The sequence below is a fragment of the Ips typographus genome, linkage group LG16, assembly GCF_016097725.1.
Source record: "Ips typographus isolate SLU linkage group LG16, UJ_Ityp_2.0, whole genome shotgun sequence".
Classification (NCBI taxonomy): domain Eukaryota; kingdom Metazoa; phylum Arthropoda; class Insecta; order Coleoptera; family Curculionidae; genus Ips; species Ips typographus.
Window position 1 is genome coordinate 249,802 of NC_138437.1, and position 27,777 is coordinate 277,578.

Sequence of the window (27,777 nt, forward strand, 5' to 3'; positions counted from 1 at the left end):
CGATAAAGACTTGTAATTCCTCAAGGAAAGTTCTTTCTCATCTCCATAAAGTCCAACACTTTTAAACTTTTCCTTACGTTGTAACCATAAAAAAATTTCAGGTCATTTAAAACCATTCTGAGAATAGCAAGACAACTGGACAACACTGATCTTAAAAATTAAAAGTTGAGGAACATTCTAAAGGAAAAGGAATACACGTGTATGTTATAATCACTTAAACTGTTATAAACGTTTGACGTCCCATAAAAATAAAAATCGATTTTAGTGGAAAGTAAATTTGTCATTGCTTTACAAGCAAAAATCCAAAAAATTCGGTCGCAGTCGTATGCAACAGTGCAGTTAAATGACAACAAAATATGGATTGTTCTACTGTAATTAAACTTAGTTTTTACTAACGATATCTAATTTCTAACGCGACTACGACAACCACCAATGGAAATAAAGTTACGTAAATGAATTAAAACGTTTTTCCCTTTTCGGTCAGTTAAACAACGTGAAAGCAAATAAAAAAATATTTACAAAACAGAGAACACAAATGTCCGCAGGAAACAATAATATTCAAAGCACGGAAAATTATTGCACCACGACCTGTGCGTTTGCGAATATTCAGAACGAGAGTCCATATGTATTTATCATGTTCAGCATTATTGGACCATTGTACGATAAAGCGTGGAGTCTCGCATTAAAAAAAGAATATTTTGCTTGGAAATCATTTCACTTTGCATTGCCGCTTTAACCGGTGTTTGCAAATGATTAATTCGATTTTTAATGCTTTGGCAGCTTCGTAAAATGCTTTAATTAATTCGTCTGCATTTAGGGTGTATTTCTGATGAAAGCGGTTGATTATATTAATCCTGCTTAATTTTTTCCAAGTTTTAAAAGTGATTTAATTACTTAAAAATTGTTTTTAGGATTGAATAATTAATTTGGCTATGATTTGCATGAGGCTTCCCAAATTTGCTAATTGCTCAGAGATTTAAAAAAGACGAACTGATAAAAATGAAAAAGAGAGCGGAAAATGTGTTGAAATGATTGAGCTGGATAATTGCCTGGAAGCTTCAAGGGAAGCCTAACTGATAAAACAAGAGCAGAAAAATGTGATAAAATGATTGAGCTAGCCAATTGCTCAAAGATGTCAAAACGGTCTAAAATTTTCAAGCGAAGAGTAGAAGAAAATGTTGAAACGATTGTGGTGGCTAATTGCCCAACATTTCCAAAAGAAAATTATAAGAATGTGTTGAAATGATTGTTAATTGCCTAAAGATTTTAAAAGAAGAGTAGAAGAATTTGTTGAAATAATTATTGTTCTGGCTAATTCTCCAAAAATTACAAAAAGACGAACTGATAAAAGAAGAGCGGAAGACTGTGTTGAGATATGATTGAGATCGCTAATTGATCGGAAATTGCAAAAGAAGACTAAATGACAAGGCCGTATTTACGCACAGGCTACATAGACATATGCAGAACTTTGCATAGGTAATCTGTCCTCGTCCATCCTCTGAAGGTGTCCATACCTTTTGTGTTGTACAACTTGAATGTTCTCTACTATTGTATGTTGGACCCCCATAATTTCTTAAGTCTTTTTATTTCTGATTTTATTAACTTTTGACTTCCCAGCAGCGCATTTTCAAAGAGGAGGGTTGAGCGGAGGGCTAACTACCCACCCTCGGAAAAAAGGAACTAGTTATGAAAACTGCAACTTTGCCTCGGAACCGGACAGATAAACACAAAAAACGACAAATGCAATGTAAAAGGACTATGAATATTGGAACCTGGAATGTCCAGAGTTGGTACAGACCTGGAGCTGCCATAAATGCTGTGGAACAAATGGAAAACATAGGAATGGATATAACAGCCGTCCAAGAAATAAGATGGCCAGACGATGGAAATATAAAAATAAGTAAATCCACCATCTTCTTCAGCGGTAACAAAAACGGAAGACATGAATTCGGAACGGGCTTTGTGATTAGAAACAACCTAGTACAGAATATACTAAATTTTAAACCTATAAATGAAAGGATATGCTACATACGAATGAAGGGAGAGCGATACAACACCTCGATTATCTCAGCGCATGCACCAACGGAAGAAAAGGATGAAGATATCAAGGATGAATTCTACGATGCCCTAGAAAGAGAGATAGATACGATGCCCAAGCATGATATGCGCATACTCTGTGGGGACTTTAATGCTAAAATAGGCAAAGAGCCTAGCCTATACCCCACAATAGGTAAACACAGCCTACACAATATATCCAACGACAATGGCTTAAGACTCACAGAAACTGCAGCAGCTAATAACATGCTAATAAAGTCAACCATGTTTCCGCATAAAGACATCCATAAGCAAACCTGGGTCTCAAACGACCATATTACGCGCAACCAAATTGACCACATCATTGTAGATGCCCGTCATAGTAACAATATTATAGACGTAAGAAGCCTGAGAGGAATAGACGGAGACACAGATCATTACTTAGTCAGAGCAAAGGTCAAATCCAGAATATCTAGCCACAAATACAATAAAACAACAATAAACCCACAGTGGAACATGGACGAAATACACAGTGCAGAGAATCAACGAAACTATAGAGAACAACTTGAACAAACCTTGAACTCTGAAAGAGAAGACAAAGATATAGAACAGCTATGGGAAGCGACTGCCGAGATAATAACCAAGACAGCTGACAAGATATTTGGAAGGAGTAAACAGAAGAGGGCAAAAACATGGTATGACGAGGAGTGTCGGAAACAACTGGAAAAGAGACAAACAGTAAGAAAGACTTGGATACAACTGCAAACAGACCAAAGTAAAAAGGAATATGACGACTGCCGAAAGGAAACAAGAAAAATAATACGCACAAAGAAAAGAAACTACGAACAACAAAAATATGAAAATATGGAGAGAGACCGGCCCAAACCAGGCTCCAGGGAATTCTATAAAGCAATCTCCTCTGAGAAAAGAGGACATAAAACCAATTCCATCCATACACTGAGAGACAACCAAGGCCGCATGATAATCGACGGTAGAGAAATAACTGAAGAATGGAAAAAGTATTTTAGAGACCTCCTAAACATCATACAGGAAGAACAACACAAAGAAGAGATCTATATCACAGCGGACATGCCCGTCAAAAATCCCTCCTTTGAAGAAACCCAAAGGGCCTTAAATAAGCTTAAAAATCATAAAGCGCCGGGCACGGACGGGATACCAGCAGAACTTCTGAAATATGGGGGAGACGCACTACATCGCCGAATCCACCAGCTAATAACGCACATATGGTTAGAAGAAAGGACACCAGCACGATGGAAGGAAAACATAATAGTGCCCATCCACAAAAAAGGGGACAAAACAAAATGCGCGAATTATAGAGGAATCTCACTCCTAAACACGGCATATAAAACCCTCTCAAACATCATTCTTAGTAGACTAATCCCTTATGCTGAAAATGTCCTAGGCGAATATCAAGCCGGGTTTAGGGCAAACAGATCAACAATAGATCAACTATTCACGCTGAGACAACTTCTAGAAAAGGGATGGGAGTATAACAGACCCATACACAATCTTTTCATAGACTTTCGACAGGCATATGATAGCGTAGAAAGAAGCCAAGTATGGAATGCCATGGCGGAGTTCTCAATACCAAAGAAACTCATTCGGATGACCAAAGTTTGTATGGAAGGTGGAATATCTAAAGTGCGTGTAAATAATAAACTCTCTAGCAGCTTTGAAATCAACAGTGGACTTAAACAGGGCGATGCGTTATCTCCACTACTTTTTAACCTTGTATTGGAGAAAGCCATGAGGTCGGCCGAAATAAAAACAGAACTGCTATCGGCTCAAGGTCCCAAGCTGCTACTCGCATATGCGGATGACATAGATCTCGTTGGAGACTCCACCCTATCCACGAAAGACATTTTCAACAAGGTGGAAGGAGCAACAAGTAAAGTAGGGCTGAAGATCAATGAAGAGAAGACGAAATATATGTGTATAAATAGAACAACACGAAGAGACAGAATAGGGCAAAATGTGACGATCAACACCTTTAATTTCGAAAGAGTACAACGTTTTAAGTATCTGGGGGCCGTAATCACAGCGGACAACGATGTTACCGAAGAAATAAAAAACAGAATCCAATCTGCAAACCGCTGTCTGTTTGCACTGAATAAGCTCATAAAATCAAAAAATCTCACAAGAAGTTCAAAGATCAAAATCTATAAATCCATCGTCAGACCTGTAATAACGTACGGATGCGAAACGTGGACCATGACCAAAGCAAACGAAGAAAAGCTAAGGCGCTTTGAACGAAAAATACTTAGAAAAATTTTCGGACCTCACCATGACATCACCACAAACCAGTATAAGATCAGAACCAATATCGAATTAAAAGCACTCTACAACGACGCCGATATTGTCCAAGAAATTAAATCACAGCGACTAAGATGGGCAGGCCACGTGCACAGACTGCATAACGAAAGACTTGTAAAACTGGTATGGGAGGAGATTCCCACAGGCAAAAGACCACTCGGACGTCCCAGAATGCGATGGAAAGATAACATCCAAGCAGATCTCCGGAAAATGAACATTCCATTTGACCCTAGGTTGATGGAAGACCGAACAAATTGGAAAAAAGTCGTACAGTCAGCCAAGACCCACCCAGGGTTGTAGAGCTACAAGAACTAAGCAGCGCATTTTCTCAAGTTCATTTCGGATGCGTTGTGCGACTATGCTTTTAACAATGCTGTTGTAGATCCAATGTCTCGTGGTTTTCGATATATTTTTGTCCCACAGTACACTATTCAACAGGCTGATGGCTCTACGTCTTTGGGTTACTCGATCTCTTATTGCTTCATCAGTATTTCCGTCTACTGTTATGTACCCCAGAAACTTATGTTTGCTAGTATGCTTTATTTTTTTATGTGTGTCTTCAAGAACAAGGTCTTGTTGTATCCCGCCTATGCAGATATATTCAGTTTTCCTTAAATTAACTTCTAGACTCCATTTGGCATATTGTCCCATTAGCTTTCGGGTCATATCTTCTAGATCTTCGTAGTCCTGTGGTAAAACTACTTGATCGTCGGCAACGCACAATATGTAATAAGTTATATAGGTTGTGCTTTTTAGTGACATACCCATATTTTTGCATTTCCGTAAAGCTTTACTGCATTCACATATCAAGTAGGGAGTAGTCTCTTCCTTTTAGCCGCACATTTAGAAATTGGTTTTCTTCCCTCTACGCGTAGGTGACTCCAGTGTCCTGTGATTTCGGCCACCGCTCTTCTCAGTTGTGTCCCACCCAAGTACAAAAGGTCTATTGCTGTTTCTCCAGTACTATGTCTCATCAACATTCGCGTTTGTTTCATGTCAAGAAGTTCATCTCCATGAAAACCAAGTTTCTCAACAGCCTCCTGGCTGCTTGTTGTGTCGACAACACGTAGGTTATGGCACGACCCTTTAAGGGTATCATTGACTCCCTTCCTTGGTTGTTTTGGCCAGACATTCTTTGACCGTGTTCATTTTAAATTTCGTCTGCGCATACAGTTATTTTTTGCAAGACAATGTAGACGTTTTTGTGGCTGTGTTGGAGCCTTTCCATCCCGATGCACTAGATGATTCTTTCTTCTCCATGTGCCTTCTCTTCATTTTTATCCATTTCGTTAGATCGGGAAATTACTCGGACTGTTTGTTCTGGTAGCTTCTTCTTGATTGTGGGGTCCGATGTGAAATCCATTGCGTTTTTATGTCCTGGTTAAATGACCCTTGTCATCCTTAATTGTACTTAGAGCTTTTCTTTCTCCGAGTGTGAGATTCCTGGAGGTTCTTCTCGTAGCAAGTTCTGTTACATTTTCGCCTTTATCTGCTCTGTGGTTCGTATTGGCCGCAACCGTATTCCACCACTACGTTTGCTATGATTTCTTCTACAGATAGCTTGGAAGGTATGAGTTCAAAATTTGAGCCTTTGCTCAGTGCACTCTTTATGAGCAGTTAGTATACTAATTAAATGAGTAGAACAGGAAAGTGACAGGAAATTGGTTTAATTCTTAGATGGTGCAGGAAACGTGAAGAAAAATAGGATATGCTCTATATTCAACATATTTTTATGAGGCGAGCATACGCAGACAACCAAATAAACATTATTCACTGGGTAGGTTTAAACTTCAAGACTACGAAAAATGATATATGTTTATTAAGTGTAAGTGCTAGGAATATGGAATATTGTACCGTTTTTCTACTAAAACACCACTCGATACGATAATTCCCGTTGCTACTGGTTTCGACATAGCTTCTGCTTGTTCGGCGATTCCTTCCAAACTCATTCTCTCGTCAAATCGGTTTAGGGATCCGTTTAACAGGAATTTGGGGTCTCGACAATGATATAGACTCAATGATTTCTAATTCCTGGCGGTGTGAATCTTCAAAGCTACTCTCCTGCACTGTTGGCAGTGTTCTAAACACGATCTTCTTGACTCCACGGCTCTGGGTAAGTCATTTCTTTGCAACCTTAGATACTGCTCGGTTATCTGCACACCAGTCACGTCTCAACCTGATTTCATGTCATTATTTTCCAAATCCAAATAGAATTTATGTGTTTTCGTAAGATCCATCATCGGTTACGTTGGCAAAGAGAATCAGATGATTGAATTCATAGTGTTCAAACTTGATTTTAGCTTGATGATTCCATGTTATTCCAAGAACATGGAATCACTCCCAGCGATTAGAAGAATTAGTCTAGATTAATCAATAGAATCAAGCAGTAGCATCAGTTACTAGGGTATGGTAGATGCGGCTGCGTTAGAATCACAACAATATTTTCTGTCAAAATAATTCGAGCATATTTGAGATTGAGACCATTTCTAGGATAGAGTACAACAGAAAAACTGTAAATCTGAGATCTTAGAATAACTAATTTTTCCCTATTTTTTGCACTGGTACAAAAACGGACTATAGACGGACATGAATTTAGAGTTAGTCTTGTATAAGTGCTCAAAAGTTCTTTTTTTGACGATTAGAGTTGATGTTATGACACCATATTGTCTATGGTAAAAGAGATAATAAAGATGTGAGTTTTCTTTTTCGTTATTCCTGCAAATGCACTCAAAACAATTTTTGAAAATTTACAGTCAGAACAGCATATTGTTAGTTAGTTAGAGAGAATAAATTGAGAAGGATGCGCTACTTCGTCAATTTCATCAGCCAAATGTGAGAAACTCCGTACGTGATCAACTAACATGAACGTGAAATACTAAATTATCGAATATAGCAGCTGAAATATTTGCAAAAACTGTGGTAATGTAAAAAAACTGACAAATAAGTTTAACGAAGGAGGGACCAAAAAAATATATTTTTCGCCTCAATAAATGGCTTCTGAGGAAATTTATAGACGTAAACGTACAAAGTTAGAAAATAACTAAACATTCCTTGCCGAGGGTTTCGTAAGCTTCAAAAGGCGTCCCTGAAATTAAATTACTTTAAAGGAAGACCCCTTCGGCAATTTCCTTTTTTTATTTCATCCTCCATAAAACTGGAGACATAATTACGGTGTTTGATAAAAATTAATTGTGGTATTTGATAGACAACGTGTTCGTTATATGGAATCCGCAAGTTCAAACTAAGTTAGGTGTAGCAAACAACTAGTTTGATAATTGCTTAATCTGATGTAACTGACACAACAGGAAAAGTTTTTCTTAATGGCTAATGCAAAAATAAATTGTTGTCAAAGAAGGAAAACAGTTTTATAAATACTTAAACCTTACCTGCTGTTAACAGAAAGTCGTCTTTGTCAGTCACTTTAACTGAAGTTACTTCCCCATTTTGTCCTGTGAGAGTTTTCAACAGCTTTGCTGAATGGATATCGTAGACGTAAACCTTTTTGTCAGAACATCCCAGCACTATTCGGCAGCTATCCTGGCTTATGCAAAAACTTCTTACCTGTAACACACAACAATTATTACTACAAACCCAGAAAAAAAGTATTTTCTTTAAGAGTACTCACTTTTGAATTGTGATCTCCCAACACTATCGTGTGTACGTCAGTTCCGGTAGCTACGGTTTTTATATATACTTTGTTATCTCCGCAGCAAGCCACAAGCCAAATTGAATCTAAGGAAACATCCAACATCTTCACTGGCGAGTTAATGTTTATTGTGTTCAGTAAATTGTAGTTGTTAAGGGACCAAAGACACACTTTTCCGTCTGTACTCCCTGATACCATTATGTCGCCGTGTGAAGTCACCTTAAAAATAAATTCTTTTTTAATAGAAGCGTTTGTCACTAAACCATTAAGAAAATATAATTTGAACTTTTGGTCTCCAAGCTGTGAACTATAAACTCTGCGGTTAGTAACTTGTTCGGTTTGTTGAACTTTAGTTTTCTGTTTGTTCTTAAAACCCCCGAGTGCTATTCCTCTATGAAATATTCAGGTTTTTTAGTACAAAGCCTCAAGATTTGCGTATTTAATTTTCAACCTCAGTTTAAGTCTTGTGTAGTATATGAGATAAACTCTTACTTAATTTTATTTAAAGACCTCTATGTACTAACACTAAACAAATATTGTCACACCCGTGTTAGTAGTTAAGGTGCACACCCAGTAACCACCATAGTCAGCAAGGTTAGCGTAAAGAGGTTGCTGACGAGGATAAAAGATGCACTGTAGCTCGACTAAATGACCGAGCTCTGGGGTCATCCTCAAGGGGAGGTCACTGGTCTCCGGGTCGGTCGGCAAGTCTTCTTCTTCTTCTTCTTCTTTAGCCTATGTCCATCCACTCCTGAATGTAGGCCTCTTCCAATGATTTCCATGTCCGTCTATCCAGGGCAGTTTGAAACCAGTTTCTTCCTGCTATCTTCTGGATGTCATCCCGCCATCGCTTTGGGGGTCTCCCTGCATTTCTTTTTGTGGCTCTTGGGCGCCACTGCATTATTTTATTAGTCCATCTAGATGGATCCTGCCTTGCAACATGACCCGCCCATCGCCACTTTAGTTCGGCTGCTCTTCTCATAACATCGGTTACCCTTGTTCTTTTTCGGATCTCTTCGTTTCTTATTCGATCTCTGAGGCTGATTCCCAGCATGGCGCGCTCCATGGCTCTTTGAGTTGTTCTGAGCCTCTTTGCACTACTCTCTGTAAGTGTCATAGTCTCCAGTCCGTATGTTGTGACGGGTAAAATGCATGTCGGCAAGTAACAGTCTTTAACTTAAAGTAGCGGGACGGCTCGCTACCCTCTTAGGATCCCAGGCTAAAAAGAGAAAGGTTCTCTCGCAACTTAAAGTTACCTTAACTCTATCAGTGTACTACTTGGTCCTTTGGTTACACCGTACAAGAGCACCTAGCGTGTCCTCCTTTACGGTGTAGCTGAAGGGCTGAATTCGATTCGCCCTCCCTGTACTTTCATGAAAACGCCGGTGATTACGGCATTAGTGCTTACCTTCTAATCTGGGGGTAAGATTAACCCCACTGTATTCCTTATTTAAATCATTTTTGTAATAAACGAGTCCCTCACTACACACCCCTAAACGTGACAATATAATAGGCTGGGTAACCTACCCTGGTAGGTTGTTTGGAATCTGTATCCATTAAATCCAAATTTTGTAAACGTTTGGAGACTTTATTCCTAAATCTGCAGGGCAATTTTAAGTTCCTGACTTTTATCTATATTCTGTCGTCTTTTGTGATCGATTGTCGTGTCGTGATGTGTTGCTAGGAGGACCGCATTTTTGCTCCTGCTTTAAATTTTCTTATAGTAGTGGTATAAAGATGCATCGCATGCAATAAAGTGCATACGATTGCTTGTGATATTGCGAGTTGGCGACTGTACTTTTCATCATGGTGCGACGGAAAATCAGACAGAAAACTAGAAATATCAGATTTTACTGCAAAAGTATAATAGTCCGACAGTCGCGATATACGAGTAGACGCTGTCATGGCAGATGGTACCAGATCTGCTAATCGCACTGCTAGTGAAACCGTGGATGAAACTGAAAAGCTGATTTTAAAAGTCTGTGCCCAATTTTGTAGCCAGAGAGAGAGAAACCCTTAGTTGATTTATATGATGCTATGATGCAGATGAGGTAGGTTCCCTATGTTTATATTCATATAAATTATAGGTTAATATCTCAAACTCATTTTTAGTTTTTATGTGGCAATTGCCATGAAACTTTGAGAATAGAAGATATTTCCATTCATTCGTGTTTCCAAGGCGACAATGAGAGTGATGAAGAATAACACTTTTGCAAAACATGCTGAATCAGCTGAATAGCAGAATATTTATTTAAAACTGTAATAGTTAAGTTAAAAAAATACACAAAACATTAACAAATGACAATTAAAAATATCGTGTTTTAGAGGCAACTACTGTGAACAGCGGAAACAAGTTCCGCCAGATCTGTCAGCTGAAAATGTGGTTATGGGAACTCACCTTTAGTCTTAAAAATTGAGATTTAGCCAGTTTTCAGCCCGAAAGCTGAGTTTTAACTGTTTTCTGCTGAAAGTGATATTTTTTATAAGTTCTAGTTACTGCAAAGTGTTCAAGATTCTTTCTGGTCTTGCCTCGTTAATCCTGAATTTGTATACTTGTATATTCGATGCATATTCAGCTTGGCGAATAATTTTAATGTACGAATTCTGATAACATTTGATGCAATCAATTAGGAATTTTCCTGTAATGACAGACATAAGTTTTCAAGCCTTTTGACTTAAATTCTAACACATGCAGATTGAAAAATACTTATCAGACCAAAAAGTGATGAAATTTGCTACGAAAGCTTAAAATTTGCAATTGCAATCAAGTTTCATGATTTTTAGACACATTTCAATACTAGTTTTAAAAATTGACTTGGAAACCAGTAAATCGACTTTAAAACAATGAAAAATAACTTAAGAAGTTTAAAAAATGTCTTTGTAGTCAGTTTTCATAGTTTTCAGATAATTTGAAAGACTTCAGTCTTGAAAATTGACTTGTAGCTTTAAAAATTACTACTGTGTGAATATGGACTACTTCTTTTCAATTTAAAAATTGAGTTGTAAAAATTGAGTTGTACAGCTTAAAATCGACTTTTTAACAATGAGAATTGACTTAAAATTTACCTTTTTAGCTAGTTTTCCTAGTTTCCAGACAAATTGAAGGACTTTGGTATTGAAAATATACTTGGAGACCAATAAATTGAGTTTGAAACAGTGAAAACTAACTTAGTGAACTTAAAAATTGTCTTTGTAGCCAGTTTTCATATTTTCCAGGCAATTTGGAAAGACTTCAGTCTTGAAAAAATTCCAAAAAAGGAAATTTTTCGACTCGAAAATTACCGCTTTTACATCTCTGCTTGACAGTGCATTCCTTCCGGATTGTCCCTAAAAATGTGATCCGGTCACCACAAGTAAAGTTTACAGACGATTTTGTCGCAGATTGTGCTTAAAACTGTGTTTCTGACAGTTGGAAGTTTAACAGCGCTTTTCTCTCTTATTGTAACATATTTTTTAGTGTTTTTACGTCATTGAATAGGAAGTTTAATGATCCCCAAAATCTGCACAAAAATGTGATCCGGTCCCTACAAGTGAGTTTTTCGGGCGATTTTGTTGCAAACTTAATGCCATTAAATGCCACTCAAATTTGACAGCGTTTTCTTCCGGACTGTACGGAATTTTTCAGTTTTTTTTTAGTTTATTGGATAGGAAATTTAATTCAAAATGTGATCCGGCCACTACCAATAAGTTTTACAGGCGATTTTGTCTCAGACTGTCCTTTAAATCTTCATTTTTGCAGTTCAAATTTTGACAGGAGTTGTCCCCCTGACCGTAGCAAACTTTTTATTGTTTTGTATGCAGTTATATAGGAAATTTATTGAGGATTCCAGAAATGGGCTTAAAAACGTGATACGGTTACCACAAGTTGGTTTTACAGACGATTTGGTCTCAGACTAAACCGTGATTTTTGCAGTTAAAATTAAAATGCATTTTATTCTAACTCCTTAACTTGGGAAATACTGTAGAGTCTCTTACATACAAATGTTGAACAGAAATAAAATGGGAAATATTGAATAGCTGCAAATTAAGGCAGGAAAAAGTAGTAATGTTAAATAAAGATTTACCCACCCTTTCTCGCTATTCAAATACCGTTACCCCTGTTGATTTGTGAAGTATTGTTAAAAATGGTAGTATTCTATAAAAAATGGGAAAAGCGATGCTGATATACCCAGTTTAAGCATAAATGCACACTCCTTCAACCCTGTCGTTTACCCGTGCAGAATGATTGAATGAGTAATCCGAAACATTATCAAATTAACATGTGAATTCATGATTCTGCAACTCCCATTAATTTAAATGTATTGTTACACTTTACTGTTATACCTTAGCTCCAGCGCATTTTTAAGGGAGTAGTAGTCTCCTTGTTTACTCTCCGGGATGTTCTGAAGTATTTCGAGAGCTTTACCTTGCAGCGCCAGTACCAACTCGGTGGCTTTTTGACGTTCAGTCCACCCATTAGCCATAGCAGCAACTTCAAACTGTCTTCTGTATAAATCCCACGAAGATTTTCCGTCAAACTTTGGCACCTTATAATCTTTCAGTATTGCATTCGGTTGAACTTTCGGGCAGTTTTCTATCGGAGATACCTCGTCTAAGTTCCTCGATTCGTCGCGAACACTCATGATTTCCTTCCGTAAAGTTGCAATTTCTTGTCCAAATTGGGGGTCCATTTGTCCAAATTTGTTACCAAACTCAGTTTGCACCTCGTCGACTTTATGGTCTACCTTTTCTACTTTATCGTCTACCATCTGTAGTTGTTCATTGATATAAGCTTGCAACTTCGATCGATTTTTCTCCAGAGCTTGAAGTATAGTTTGCTGTTCTTTGAGTCTGTTTCCTTCCTCCTGTTGGTAGCGTCTCTCTTGCTCCTCTTTTTCAAGTCGTCGTTGTTCTTCATCCGGTTGATAGCGTCTCTTGCTTTTCTTTTTGTCGGCGTTCCTCGTCCGCTTGTTTTTCTTGTTGTCGTCGTTCCTCTTCCGCTTGTTTTTCTTGTTGTCGTCATTCCTGTTCCTCTTGTTTTTCTTGTTGTCGTCGTTCCTGTTCCTCTTGTTTTTCCGTCTGTCGTTGTTCTTTTTCGGCATCCATCTTTTGTAGTATTGTCGCCCATAAATGTCGCCAGTTGTTCCTCGATTTTTGCCGTTTGTTATCTTGTATTCACCATTCACGTACAGCACAATTCTTCACTCACTTATCCCACTTATCGACACCAAATGCTACACTTTACTGGGTTCTTTTTGATAAGTGATACTTTGAATAAACTCAACAAACTTTATTTACTAATTACACAACAATTAACAACACTTGAGATCACTTGTTAAACCACTCCCTTTTACCACTTCTCACTACTTAGTTCTTTGATTTATCGCGCCACTGTTATTTCACAACTCACAACTGACTGTCTGTCGGCTCGGTTGGTTTATATGTATATGTGTGGGTGATCGATTCTCGAATGTACCTGTATGCACAGAATGTTCCTGCTATACGTCGAGTAAACGTTTATTGTATCGCGAACATTCGATCCGATGCGCCGATCCAAGTTTAAAGATACCGGGACATGTCCAAAAGTAGTTGTTTCGTAGATTTGCATTTTACATAGGGTTAAATGGGTAACTCCCTTATTTTAATGCCTAGAGGGTTGAGACTTCGTATTAGGGGGGTAAGTTTGGGATACCCCTGGGATGCGGTGTTGCCAAGTTGTGCACTTTTTCCCTAAATTAAATATAGTGACCCCCTGGAAATTCTATATAGTGACCCCTCGTTTTTCCCTAAATTTCCGGAAATCTTAATCTGGTTATGAGGCCTTTGTAACAATAGGTTGTACATACATTTGTTAAACGATGAAAGCAGCTTTCTGGAGGGTTTGGCACTCGCGATTATTATAATTTTGAAATTATTTACTATTTCATTAATTTACGAACCCGGTGCGGGTTGGAGAAATCTGGAACGACTACATGTGTGGCATGAGACGGAGTCTCCCACCGTCTGCCTTAGTAACGGATGTAGAGCCTTATTTATACCAAATTCGTTCGGTGACGAAATCTAATGTTTGTCGCTTGGTTTGATTCCTGCATAGCAGTAGCGGTGATTTGTCATCGCTTAAAATAGGTATGATGCACTAGGTGCATTCTGCTGCTATGTCGCCATCTTTGAATATCTGGTTTAATTTAATGAATTTATATTTTTTTAAATAAGACCAATTTCTTTTCGTGACGATATATAGTGGTAGATTGATTATAAGTCATAAAACTGGTTTTCTCAAGGATATACATTGCACCAAACCAAGAAGGAGGAGGCGAATTCCACGAACCCAGGAGAGTACAAAAATCTCGATTTCCGTTGACGATAGCTAGCAAAAGTGTGCAAAGCAATGTATTGCATTTTAACTTAGTAAAAAATTACACCTTCCGATAAACTGATACAATTTAATATTATCCCTAATACAGGACGAGCAAACATGTGAAGCTAATAATCCTTGACATTCAATATAGCGAAAATGATTTAACATACGTGTAAGTGCATATTTTGCATCTGATTAACCAGACTATAAGAACTGACTCCAGAAAATAGGGAGGTTATCGAAGTCATATTAAAATTTGAACTGAGGAAGTTTTATATTAGGGGAGCACACAATACCCTAGAGTGATTCACGTGAAAACCTGTAATGGGATTTGTATGTCGGTGTTTAGAAACGTTTGATAGGGTGCAAACCCCAATATCATGTTGATGATATGCTGGAAACGGTTAGGTTTTATTCAGATTACGATTTTATTTCGTAACTTTATGGAAAAAATATATAAAAGAAAACTATATGTATGGTAGTTGAAGTTGTTGTGTAAGTATCACTGAGTACATTAGTAATGTAATTAATATTGGACCCGGGCTAGCTGCCGAACCATAAATTTCAGAAATTTTTTAACATTCTTTTGTGTCAGTTTTTGGGTATTTAAACCATTTAAGTGCTTTTAATTCTACCTCTACATCTTCGATTATAGTTTCGAGTGATGTGTTATTTACAGATTATAAGGAGAAAGACCATATAGCAGACAATACAGGAGCTCTTTTGAGACTTGTAAGAAAAGAGTTTGTTGCATTAGTAAACACGAATGAATGACTGACAGTGATAGAAACAATTTGCCATTCATTTATATCCCAGGCAATGTTCGAAAAAGCAATGTGCAAAAAAATACTGAAACAGAGGGAAAATGAACTTTTTGCATTTGTCTAAACTGCACCAAACGAGTGGAACTGACAGGCACACAAATTTAAATTTTCATTATCCAAATATACATGTGTGCCGTTATTTTCTTGGGAGCGTTTGTCTAAATCGTCTTTGGTCCTTAAACTGTTAAGTTAATATTATTTTTAGCTAAAAACTTCATATAAACATATATATGTTTAAACAAATGCAGTTAAACAATACAGTTTAGTTTAAACCATACAGTTTTTGGAAGATTCAACTGATATAAAGCGCGAAATTTCAGAACGCAGAACGGGGTTTCTTGGTGGCCATGTGTGTAGCCATATGTGCCAATGGCACATACATTCCACCATTATGTGTGTTTCCCAAACAACATTTGAAACTTCACATGATCAATAATGCTCCAACAGGATCAATAGGAGCTGTTAATAAAAATGGATGGATGACGGAAATGAAAATTACTAGAAGGGGAACTGCAAACAAAATTTTATTTACATTTACCTCTAAATTAAGAAAATTTACCGATTTTGCAAAAATATTCTGAAACAATCATTCAATATATGTCGAAACTGTGCTTAAAGCATCCCAGAAAAACAGATATACTAGGCTATACACAGCTTTCAGAAAAATTTTTCCTTTATATAAACCTCTCCACTTCCACAGCGAACACGCTATGGAGTAGTTTCAAAACCAACGCAGAAGTGAGACATGGATGCATACTCTCGCCAATCCAATTTATTACTTACACAGAAAATATGATGCCTACACTATTGGAAGAATGGAATGGTGGAATATCAGTGAAGGGCAGGAGGATAAATAACCTGAGATATGCGGATGATACCGTGTTCATCGCTGCTAGATTATGCTCTATTAGCGAAGAAATTCGCTTAGAATTAAATAAACAAAAAAGCAAGACGATGATTGTAGACCTCCTTCATAACAATGAGCCTGGTGTTCAAACCGTGGCTGGATACCAGGTTGCGAGCCAGTTCAATCACTTAGGTTCCATGATAACAAACTCTGGAAGCTGCGTGGCTGACATTAGACGTAGGATCGCATTGACGAGGAACGCAACAACAATATTGACTAAAATATGGAGGGCTACAGCAATCACCCGAAACACTATACAAATGCCTATAAAGCAGTTCGGTATGTTTCTAAAGCAGTTTAAAAGCCTCCAACAATCTCTTGATCAAAAGCTTCCAAAAGATTTCAAAAGCTTCCAAAACAGTGTCTAGATGCTAGAAACTTTCAAATCCTCCTGAAGCCGCATAGAAGGTTCCAATAGGTTTTAGAACAGTCTAGAAGCTTTCCTATGTTTCTGCAGCAGTTTAAAATCTTCCAGCAATTTCTAGAACCGTCTAAGAATTTCCAGATACTTCTAGAACCAGAAAACCTTCAATATGCTCTTTAAACTGTTCAAAAACCTTCCAAATGCTCCTGAAGTAGTCAAGAAAGACTTCAAGAGCTTCCGAAACAGTGTCTAGATGCTAGAAGCTTTCAAATGCTCGTGAAGCAGCATAGACTTTTAGAATAGTCTAAAAGCTTCCGTAGGTTTCTAAAGCAGTTTAAAAGCTTCCAAGAATTTCTTGAACCGTCTAAGATTTTCAAATGCTTATAAAGCTGTTCAGAACCTTCAATATACTCTTTAAACTGTCCAAAAACCTTCCAAATGGTCCTGAGGTAGTCGAAAAAGATTTCAGACGCATCCGAAACAGTGTCTAGATGATAGAAGCTTTCAAATGCTCCTGAAGCAGCATAAAAGCTTACAAAAGGTTTTGGAACACTCTAAAAGCTTCCGAATGATCTTCAATAACTCGGGCAGACGCTCTCAAAGATTCAAAAACAGTCTAAAAGCTTCCGTATGTTTCTAAAGCAGTTTAAAAGCTTCCAACAATTTCTTGAACCGTCTAAGATTTTCAAATGCCTATAAAGCAGTTCAGAACTTTTAATACCGTCTTTAAACCGTTCAAAAACCTTTCAAATGCTCCTGAAATAGTCGAAAAAAATTGCAAAAACTTCCAAAACAGTGTCTAGATTGCTAGAAGCTTTCAAATGATCCTGAAGCAGCATAAAAGCTTACAAAAGGTTTTGAAACACTCTAAAAGCTTCCGAATGATCTTCAACTAGCTCAGAACTCTAAAAATAATCAAAAACAGTCTAAAAGCTTCCGTATGTTTCTAAAGCAGTTTAAAATCTTCCAACAATCTCTTGATCAAAAGCTTCCAAAAGATTTCAAAAGCTTCCAAAACAGTGTCTAGATGCTAGGAACTTTCAAATCCTCCTGAAGTAGCATAGAAGGTTCCAATAGGTTTTAGAACAGTTTAAAAGCTTCCAACAATTTCTAGAACCGTCTAAGAGTTTCCAGATACTTCTAGAGCTGTCCAAAACCTTCAATATGCTCTTTAAACTGTCCAAAAACCTCCAAATGCTTCTGAAGTAGTCAAAAAAGATTTCAAAAGCTTCCGAAACAATGTGTCTAGATGCTAGAAGCTTTCAAATGCTCGTGAAGCAGCATAGACATTTAAAATAGTCTAAAAGCTTCCGTATGTTTCTAAAGCAGTTTAAAAGCTTCCAACAATTTCTTGAACAGTCTAAGATTTTCAAATGGCTGTAAAGCATTTCAGAACCATCAATACGCTCTTTAAACCGTTCAAAAACCTTTCAAATGCTCCTGAAATAGTCGAAAAAGATTTCAAAAGCTTCCAAAACAGTTGTTAGATGTCTCAAATGCTGCTGAAGCAGCATAAAAGCTTACAAAAGGTTTTGAAACAGTCTAAAAGCTTCCAAATATGCTCTTCAACTAGTCTATAAGCTTTCAACACAGTTTAAAAGCTTCCGTATGCTTATAGAGTAGTTTAAAAACTTTCAACAAACTTCTAGAACCGCCTAATATTTCCAAATGCCTATAAAGCAGTTCAGAACCTTCCATATGCTCTTGAAACTGTCCACAAACCTTCCAAATGTTCATGCTGTATTCTAAAGAGATATCAGAATTTCCAAAACACTATAGAAACTCCAAAATGCTTAAAAATGAGTCGAAAGCCTTCCACAACAATTTAGAAGCCTCCAAAAAGATTTAGAACAATCCAGATAAGTTTTTAAAAGATTTCTAAACAATCTAAAAGCTTCCGTATGCCTCTAGAGCAGTTGAAAAACTTTCAAAAATGTCTAGAAGTTATAATTAATATTACTGACCAATTTCAAATCCAGAAAGTAAAGTTCAACATTATGTCCAGTTAGATTGCCACAATTTTGGATTAATGTGTCATTTGCAAGCCAACTTAACAAAAATATACATAATCAAAACTGTATAGATATTAGATGGTGCTGTAACTTTGTCCTAACGGTTCAAGAATTGGGAAATGTTTATGTAGAAGTAGAACAAAATAACTTTTCTGTAAGGTGTATTAATGCAGATGATCCGTGCAATTAAATTCACAGACGTCGACGTACAATGTAACTGAGCGTCTGAATTCAAATGATTAAATAGCCTTTACTACGGCGCAATTTGCATAAAACAAATCTAAATCATCCAATAGTGGAATCTGTAGAACTGAACGGGAAATTGGATTAGCTGCAGGCTCGGGGGTTTTTAAGACGACACCGGTTGATAATTAGAGACTGCATAAGTCAATTGAAACGGACCCTCGAGATAATGACGTGATTAAATTATACAAGTGATATTTACCTTAATAGCGGTAACAGGCCCTCGATGGTGATCAATTTTAGTAACAACCTTTCCGGTAGCCAGGGAGCTTATGATAATCCTACTGTCTTCTCCTCCCGTTATTATCACGGAGTTATTAAGGGCACTCGTGATGCACAGGACCGGTGCAATGTGCTCCGATATTTTCAGTTTTATGTTTAAGCCCTTGAGGTCCCAAACAATGATGCTGATATCGTTTGAACCGGTTAAGAGAAATTGGCTCTGCTTTGTCACTGCCATGCAATTCACTTTGTCCGTGTGTCCTGAAAAGCGATTAAAACTTAGTGGTGAAACAAACACTTGGTGGAATTGGTCTAGTTTATAATTTGTAAGTATATTACGGAAACTAACAATTTAAAAAGTAATTCTTTACCATTGCTGAACTCCTTGTGGGCTTTCAAGTAAATCAAAGCACTTTTGAAGATAACCTTTTTAATTTAAAAAGAAGCTTTTCGAGATTTAACTGGCTGTAATAAAAATTCCGAAATAAGCTTTTGCTGGTAAACGCAAAGTCTTTTTCGATTTTAAGTACGTAACATTCATTAATCAGCTTTAGACGGCTGTTATAAATCTTTTGCACTAATATTTTATTTTCGCAAAGTCATTTATTCTTGTACGGTTAAAATGGTGCGAAACCGTTAGCAAAAGCTCTTTAATGTAACTTCTTGTTCCCAACGTTATCATGATTGATTTTGCATGTATTATTAATTTAAAAGGATTTCATTTCCACACGTTTATGAAATTGACACATTAGAAAACTCTAATCTAGCTAGTTTACTAGAATAAAAAAAATCGTAAACGTTTCACAGAAAAAGTTTCTAAGTGTCTCAAACGAGAAGTAATTACTTTTCTACTCCACCACAGGCGGCCTCATTGATTTCGCTTTAGCACTTCTTGAGATACATTTAAAAGTAATTACTCCTTTTTGGACAAGTTAGCAATCTGGGATAAAGTTCAGAGTTAAACATTTGCTTTTCTTAGAAAAGTCATATTCATACTAGGAACCGGTATAATTAATATTTTCTAACAAAACTAGAAATAACTCTTGCGTATTAAGTCCCTCGCAAGCATACGGATCTCTTTATTATTCATTGAAATTATTTATTAATTATTTTATTAAATATAAAAGGTTGATCCACACTAATTGGGGCTCTAATAGCATACAATAATCCCCACGTCTGAATAGTGTAATAGTACAAATTAAAAATAAGTACAATACTGTACTTGTATTTAATGTGTTCGAATCACTAAATATTCTTTAATCCTTTCGTGATTAATTTTTCAGTATTTCAAAGAAACAATTCTTGTATTACTTTTTGTTCTCCGGTATGTTCATTTTTAAGGAAAAAGTATAGATTTTCTAAAAATCAGCGAAATTATTGATTTGGATCAATGACTCCTTAGATATATTTGCCTTTCCTATCTGCCCTATGACTGTACCTGCCTAATAACTGTCCTTATTTTTATTTTTATTGTTATTTTTTTACATTTTTTAAAATATTAATTATGATGGAAGAGTGTTTACGCGGATGTAATGAGTTACAGAAAAGTGTTTATTGGGCAATTCCGCAAAAAGGAGCAGCAGAGAGGAACAAGGATGATAACCCGACCACACGTGTTTCTGCTTTGTGGCTTCATCAGGCATGTAACACCCTCCGTATGAAAGGAGTTTAAAAAACCAACTGACATACACATAGTGAGACATATACGGGTGTAACCTGGAAAAGGAGGAACTAAAACAAACATGGATATCACAAACGGCCAGCAGCGACACCATTGTGATTTTCGCAAGAGGAACCCCATATCGTGGACAACATCTCGCTTCTGAACGGGTGACGTTAAAGCCAACCGTTGCGAGTGATCCTACCTAAGGAAGTGTAAAACATGGATGGCTTCTGAAGCGAGATGTTGTCCACGATATGGAGTTCCTCTTGCGAAAATCACAATTGTGTCGCTGCTGGCCGTTTGTGATATCCATGTTTGTTTTTGTTCCCCTTTTTCCAGGTTACACCCGTATATGTCTCACTGTGTATGTTAGTTGGTTTGTTGGTTGGTTTGAACCTCCTTTCATATAGATGGAGTTACATGCCTGATGAAGCCAAAAAGCAGAGACACGTGTCGCCGGGTTATCATCCTTCTTCCTCTCTGCTTCACCTTTTTGCGGAGTTGCCCAATAAACACTTTCCTGTTATTTATGATATTCTCGTGACACTTATTTTACCGCTCAAACTCCAAGGCGTAGGCAAGAGCATCGTGCAAGGTTTTGCATGTGGCTAGTCTCAAAGCTTGCTCAGTGTCACGATCTTTTACTCCTCTTACAAAAGCTCGAACAGACATTCGCTCTCTAATGTCCTGGGAAGCAGCCAGACAAACTAACCGGGTAATCTCAGCTTCGTACTGCTGCAAGGTTTCATTGCTTCTACTGCTAACTTGCTCTAGGTGCTTGTTTCCAAATTGCATTTCTAAGTGCTGGATCAAGTCGTCGTAGTTTTTGTAGTAGCCTTCATCTAGAGTCTTTTAAACCTCCAGTGCTTCTTCTTTAAGTGATAAAACCAAGGCAGTGGATTATCACTCCACGTCCAGTTGTTCGCCAGTTGTTCAGCAGCAGCCTCAAACTGCTTCTTATTAATCTGCTAAGAGGTCTTACCGTCAAACACTGGAGGTTTAATGTTTGCACAAAAATTTGGTCTGACAACTATTGCTGGTTTTAATGACATTTCCTGTAATCTATCAACTTCCCTCTGTAATCTCTGCACAGTTTCCTCCAAGGTTCCCATCTCGGTCTTCATTTCATTCATCACTCGATCTAACTTATCATCCTGTCCTTAGAACTGGTCGGTGATTTGGCCTTTTATGTCGTGAAACTTACGGTCTTGGCAGGCAAGCATTTCTTCTAGTTTCGCCCTTTTGACTTATTTGAGTTTTTTTTATCTTTTCCTGGCTTACTTTTATCCCCTTAAATTTGATTTGATTGATTGATGATGATGATTCGCTTTAATTTCTTCTAACTTGCTGTCCTGACTTACTTGGCTTGCTTTAATTTCCTTCATCATCTCCATAAGCTGTTTCACTGCGTCCTCCATTTTTGCACTTTGTAATCGGATATCTACGGGCATTGAATCAAAGTCCACTTCTTGCAGGTTGGTTGGTTGCTTCTTTCCTCGTAGTCTTCGCTGTCTTTCTGGATCTTTTTTTAAAATGTTAATTAGGAGTGTCAATCGTAGTGCGCAAACAAGGCCGTTTCCTCGTTCTTTTGAATGTTGGCACTGTGGAGAGAAAGGGCATATTCGACATCAATGCCCTAACCCCAGAATAATGTAAATGTGGGATAGACGAAGACAAGCCAATTGAAACTACCACAAAGCCGTCTACACGATTCTTGGAATGCTGGAACTATGGTGAAAAAGGACATAAACAACATCAGTGCTTCAAATCAAAAGGACTGTTGAACCAGGAAAGTGAAGGACTAGTCAATGTTCATCAGATGCAAAAGCTGACTAGAAATCACTATCAAGCTTCACCTACAGTTATTAAAGTAGCTCGTCTTTAGCACAACAACATAAGCTTGATAGTGAATGGCAAGGTTTGCGGAAGTAATTGTCAAATGGTTGTCGACAACTTGTTTCACTATAGTAAGACCATACATAGTGAAGCATTGCAGAATTAGTGAGTGACCGGAGCAAAGTTTATATTTGAAACATCCGGGGGTGATACAATGCCTGTATTGGGAATTCACGAAGCTAAAATCAAGTTTGGAGAACATAAATTCAATCATTTGGTTCTCGTAGCCAACATAACCGGTGATGAACTAATGGGTCTGGATCTTATGCAGCAACATAAATTCCATTTGGATTTGAAGATAGCGTCATCAAGACTAATCGAGACGAGTTTAGTGTGACTCAACTCCTTGCTAAAAGAACGCATTGGAGCTTCCGAAATGCGTCTTCAGAGAAGAATATTACGCATAGCCTGGATTGAATGAGTAAGAAACACTGAAATTCTCAACAGACTGTAGAAAACAAAGAGCTGATGCTATCAAAGAGCGCAAACCAAGGTATATTGGACAGAAAATGAGGGGAGACAGACATGAGGAACTTCGGTTGATCATCGAAGAAAAGATTCAGAGGGGGATCACAATAGGGAGAAGGCAGAATTCCTGGCTCAATAACCTACGACAAGGCCTCAGTAAAAAATCATCCGACATCTTCAGAGCAGCTGTGTAAAGAGTCATTATTGTCAGTTGGATCGTTAACCTTCAAAGGGAGACGATGCAATAAGAAGAAGAGTACAAGCTCCAGTGTTGTACAAGCGTTGATACCCATCTGCTCATTTTTAGTCTGGCAACGTGCCCCACCCATTGCCACTTCAGCTCAGCAATTCGTTGTATTACAACGTAAAGGTAGTGAACCCTTCATTATTCTTATTTCTTCGTTACGAATTTTATCCCGTAAGCTAACGACAAGCCCTTGCATTGTCCCAAGGTTAATGGTGTACTTCTTGGTTACAGCCTTTATATCAACACCATATTTTGGTGCATCAGCAGGATGCATCTGTTAAGTACATTTTGTTTATAGGTTTATATAGGGATGTCAAGATTTTTAAGAGGATGACTTAGTTTTCCAAATGCCACCCATGTCAGCTTTATTATTCGTTTTATCTGCGTGGTAAATTATCGACAGCTACCTTGCTGATTTGAAAGACCAGGTGTGGCTATTTATGCGCGCGCATAGATGACTAATCCGTTGTCTTTCTTTTACATTTTCTGTGAGGGACCCTATTTCCTACTTAATGCACAAATTGGGAAGCATATCTACGACTTTTTCTTCTTCTATGCCAGCCGTTATTCATCCACTTCTGGACATAAGCCTCCCTGATGCTTTCCACGTTATTCTGTCTTGTGTAGTTTGTATCCAGTGTTGACCACTCTCCACTCTCCACTCTCTTGATAACGTCAAGTCATCGTTTCTGAGGTCTCCAACTTTTCTTCGGGTCTCTCGTGATCTTCATATTGTGATTTTTAAGGTCCATCCTTCTTTGTCTTTCTTATGTGACCCACCTACTACCTTTCCACTTCGCTATACGTTCTATGACGTCTGTGACCCGTGTGCGTCTTCTGATGTCCTCGAATCTTATCTCTAAGCGAAATTACTAACGTGGCTCTCTTCATTGCTTTCTGTGTTGTTCTTAATCGGCTTACGCTTCTCTCTGTGAGTCTCATTCATATACTTTCCTTTTTAAGTTAACTGGTATGATTTTGTCATTTAGGTCTGGTTTTCTTTCCCCAATTTTAAATTGTGACCCAGGTAGACACACTCGTTGACATTTCATACAATCTGATGTTCTATGATAATATCGGTTGTTGCATTGCTCATTATCTTGGTTTTGATTAAGTTCATCTTTAATCCCACCTTCTTTTCTGCATTGTAAAGCTGTTCCAACATTCCTCTAAGATCATTGACATCACTCGAAATTAAGATTATATCATCTGCAAAGCGCAGGTTGTTTAGGTAGGATAGTTTTTAGGATAGATTTTTAAATACGTCTCACAATGATAGAATAAACAATTTTGGTTAAATTCGATCTCCCTGACGGACTCCTCGCTGTATTATAATTTTATTGGTTTGTATTTCTTCGTTAATTTTAAAATAGAATGTGGCACTATGATAATGCCAAATTGCTACGTGACCAAGGATATATCACAAAATAAACGACTAATTTCTGTTATTACCAGTAAATTCACATTTTGCATGTTCTTAATCCAAATTAAGCAGTAATTCCAGCCAATTGTTTCAAACAATTTGACTGAGGATGTAAATGGCGCAATTTCAACCATTGTAATGACAAATTTGATCAAGTTTACCTCAGCGGGGTTGTTTGGCTAACAATCAATTTCTCAAATGGAATATTAGAGAAGAACAAAGTTTGTAGGTCAAATTACGCGGGGAATAAATCTATTAAATCCATCTGCTGTTGGTATGACTGTATAGTCGGGTCTTTGTCCTGTGCGTATGCCAGACTGTCAAATTTATGCACCTACCTTTGTCTATTACATTAACATGGAAATGTTAGATAATTTTCTTATTATTGCAAAGCTTTCGTCCAGTAAATTACCACTAAATTCAACAAGGTAATCAAAAAGGATAAAAACTAATAAAATTTTAAAATGTAGATTATAAGTCAAGATCAGTTTAAAAGACTTTTCACTTTTATCTCTAAACTTCTTTTTAAAAATCAATTATATATTAGGTTGAATATTTCTGACGTAGGCTTTAATAAATTCCCCCAAAAAGAAATCACGAGAGCTTTTAAGGGAAGGAGCAGACCAATTAACCTGTCCTTTTCGATCAATACATTCATCTCCTTATTTTACGAGAAAGTTGGGAAAGGTTCTTCCTGCAAAGTGACATACAGTTATAATTAGTAAATCATTATAAAGAGTATTCTAGAGTTGTTGCTAAGAGTGAATTACCACAAACATTGTTGTGTAAGCATTATTCTATCAAGGAGTAAATAATAAGAACCTTATTTTCCTTTCAAAACATAAAAAATATATAGACCTACGTAACTTTATTATTTAATTTTATCGTTTCTTATGTAGCTACGCTCCCATTTTCCAGAGCAGCCCATTAATGTCACATTCCAACAGTTATTTTAACAGGTGGTCGAAGCTGATTAAAGATAAACGATGTGATATCAACAGAATTAATGGCCGTTTACAGCGTTGATCTATATGTAGATTAACAAAAATTAGTCTCTGATGAAAGAAAACATTTTGTTCGGTCGATGATTTAACGCAAGTTTGGAAACGTTTACGCTGATTAGGTTAATTAGGTGAAAATTGGCTCACCAAGAATTTTCTTTCTGGTTTTTAGCCTTTTGCATCGAGGACTTACTATTTTATTATATAGTATGTCAATTTGTGCACAAGTGCTATAAATGTGTTACAGGTAGGAAGAACTAGAATTACCATATTTTGGATGTGGGGAGAGTTGAGCTGTTTTTATTATCAGCATATATTTTGTTTTGTTTATGTTCAGTCCATTATTCGTCACTAGATTGTAGATTGTAGTTTGTAGCTGTCGGGGTGACAATGCACTGAGTCTTGAGGTCTCGTCTAGCTAGTCTCATCACAGTTCCTCCTCTAGTTTCAAGACCTTAATAATCCCCATCATTGATTATGCTGCTCCCAAACAAGTTAGTCCTTATGTTTCAGACTGCATCACATTCACAAAGCAGGTGTTCAGGAGTCTCTTCCTCACCCCCACAGAATCTGCAGTTTCCGTGTTTTCCTAGACCTATCCGTTTCAGGTGAGCTCTCAATCGACAGTGTCCTGAGAGGAAACCTGTAAGTGAACATAGGTTTCTTTTGCTCAATTTTACAAATTCTTGACTCCTTTCCCGGTTGTAACCTGCAAGAAATTTCTTAGAGCGCGCCAATCCAGTGAGTTGCTCCTAGAGCTAGTTTCTTTCGTGTTCCTCCTTCAATTTGAGCTCGTGTTTACAGGTGTAATCCCCCAAGCCACAGAAGGGTTCTGGTCCTGTAAAAGGAACCTCGGCCCCTTTTTCAGGCAGAATGTTGGCTTTCTCATTTCCCTCACTTCCTCTGTGTCCTGTAATCCAGAGCAAGGCGATTTTATTATTTCTGCCTAGTTAATTGAGTTTGCCTAGACATTCCCATGCCATTTTAGAGCTGACTGTGGATGGGCTTAGCGCTGTTATGGCTGTTTAACTGTCGGTCAGAATTCCAATATCCTGCTTGCGATAGCCGTTGTCAATGCTGAACTATCTACCTTTTTATTGCGTAAATTTTCGCCTGAAAGATACTGGGATATTTTCATATTGGCTCCGAGTATTTGGTTTTTGGCCCAAACACTCCGACTCCGGTTCCCTTGTGTGTCTTGGACCCATCCGCATATTATTTAACAGTGTGTTCGCCCAGACGGTAAGTAACAGATACATTGATCCACTCACTCTTTCTTAATTTAGTGAAAAACGTACTTCCAAAGTTAAATTTCCTGATAGTTTCATCTTTCGGATACGTCAGATGTGGAATGCTTTTTGATAGTCCATCCTCACATGTCCAAGCTCTCCTAATTATCAGCATTCCTCCTCCAACTACGTTCTGAGCCATTCTAAACAAAGCTGCCTTTTCTAGTGCCACCGTGAGGTGCAAGGATATGAGGTCAAGCATGACCTTCATTGCCGCTGTAGGACATGTTTTCATGGCTCCTGTTATGCATAGGCATGCCAGTAAAGGATATGCCTAGCAGTAGCTTGTCTGGTTTTATTGTATCAAGCAGCCGCACCATACGTGTCTTATATTCGTCATCAACTGTATCTATTCTATTAATTAGCGTCTGTAGACGTCCTGCTCACCAAGTGCTTTATTTACTTTTCCTTCTGAGTATAGGTCATAACAATTTAATAGCGAAATACCTATGAGCCTTAAGAGAAATGAATGCGTGCTTCCAGTTGTAACATACGGATGCGAAACACTAATGCAACATAAATAAGCTTAGGATATCACACAGGAAAATGGAAAGATCAATATTAGGAATTAAACTCACGTACCACGTAAGGAACACGGAATTCCGAAGAAGACCTGGGATAGAGGACATCATAGAGAAAATCGCAAAGTTAAAATAGAGATTTGCAGGCCACGTAGCAGGACTCAACACTGATACATGGACCAAAAGACTATCAACATCAACAATATATTAGGATGGAAACCCCGTGAAGATAGAAGAAGTCAGTGCAAACCACATTCACGAAAACTGGAACAAAATTGGATGCAACTTGCAGAAAATAGAAATTCTTGGCGACGTAGGGTTGATGATGACAGACCAAAGAGGATTG

The 27,777-nt window shown here is 37.6% G+C and overlaps 1 protein-coding gene across 1 annotated transcript in view; it reads right to left on the reverse strand.

Annotated features, from left to right (window-relative positions):
- The window catches only part of LOC145738810 (protein qui-1), a 294,747-nt gene that overhangs the window by 56,270 nt on the left and 210,700 nt on the right, over window positions 1-27,777 (reverse strand). The window contains exons 20-22 of the mRNA XM_081993876.1: window positions 18,904-19,184; window positions 7,994-8,233; window positions 7,755-7,929 (exon numbers count right to left, since the gene is read on the reverse strand). Of these exons, the coding sequence (XP_081850002.1) occupies window positions 7,755-7,929; window positions 7,994-8,233; window positions 18,904-19,184 (696 nt within the window). The remainder of the gene's footprint in view (window positions 1-7,754; window positions 7,930-7,993; window positions 8,234-18,903; window positions 19,185-27,777) is intronic.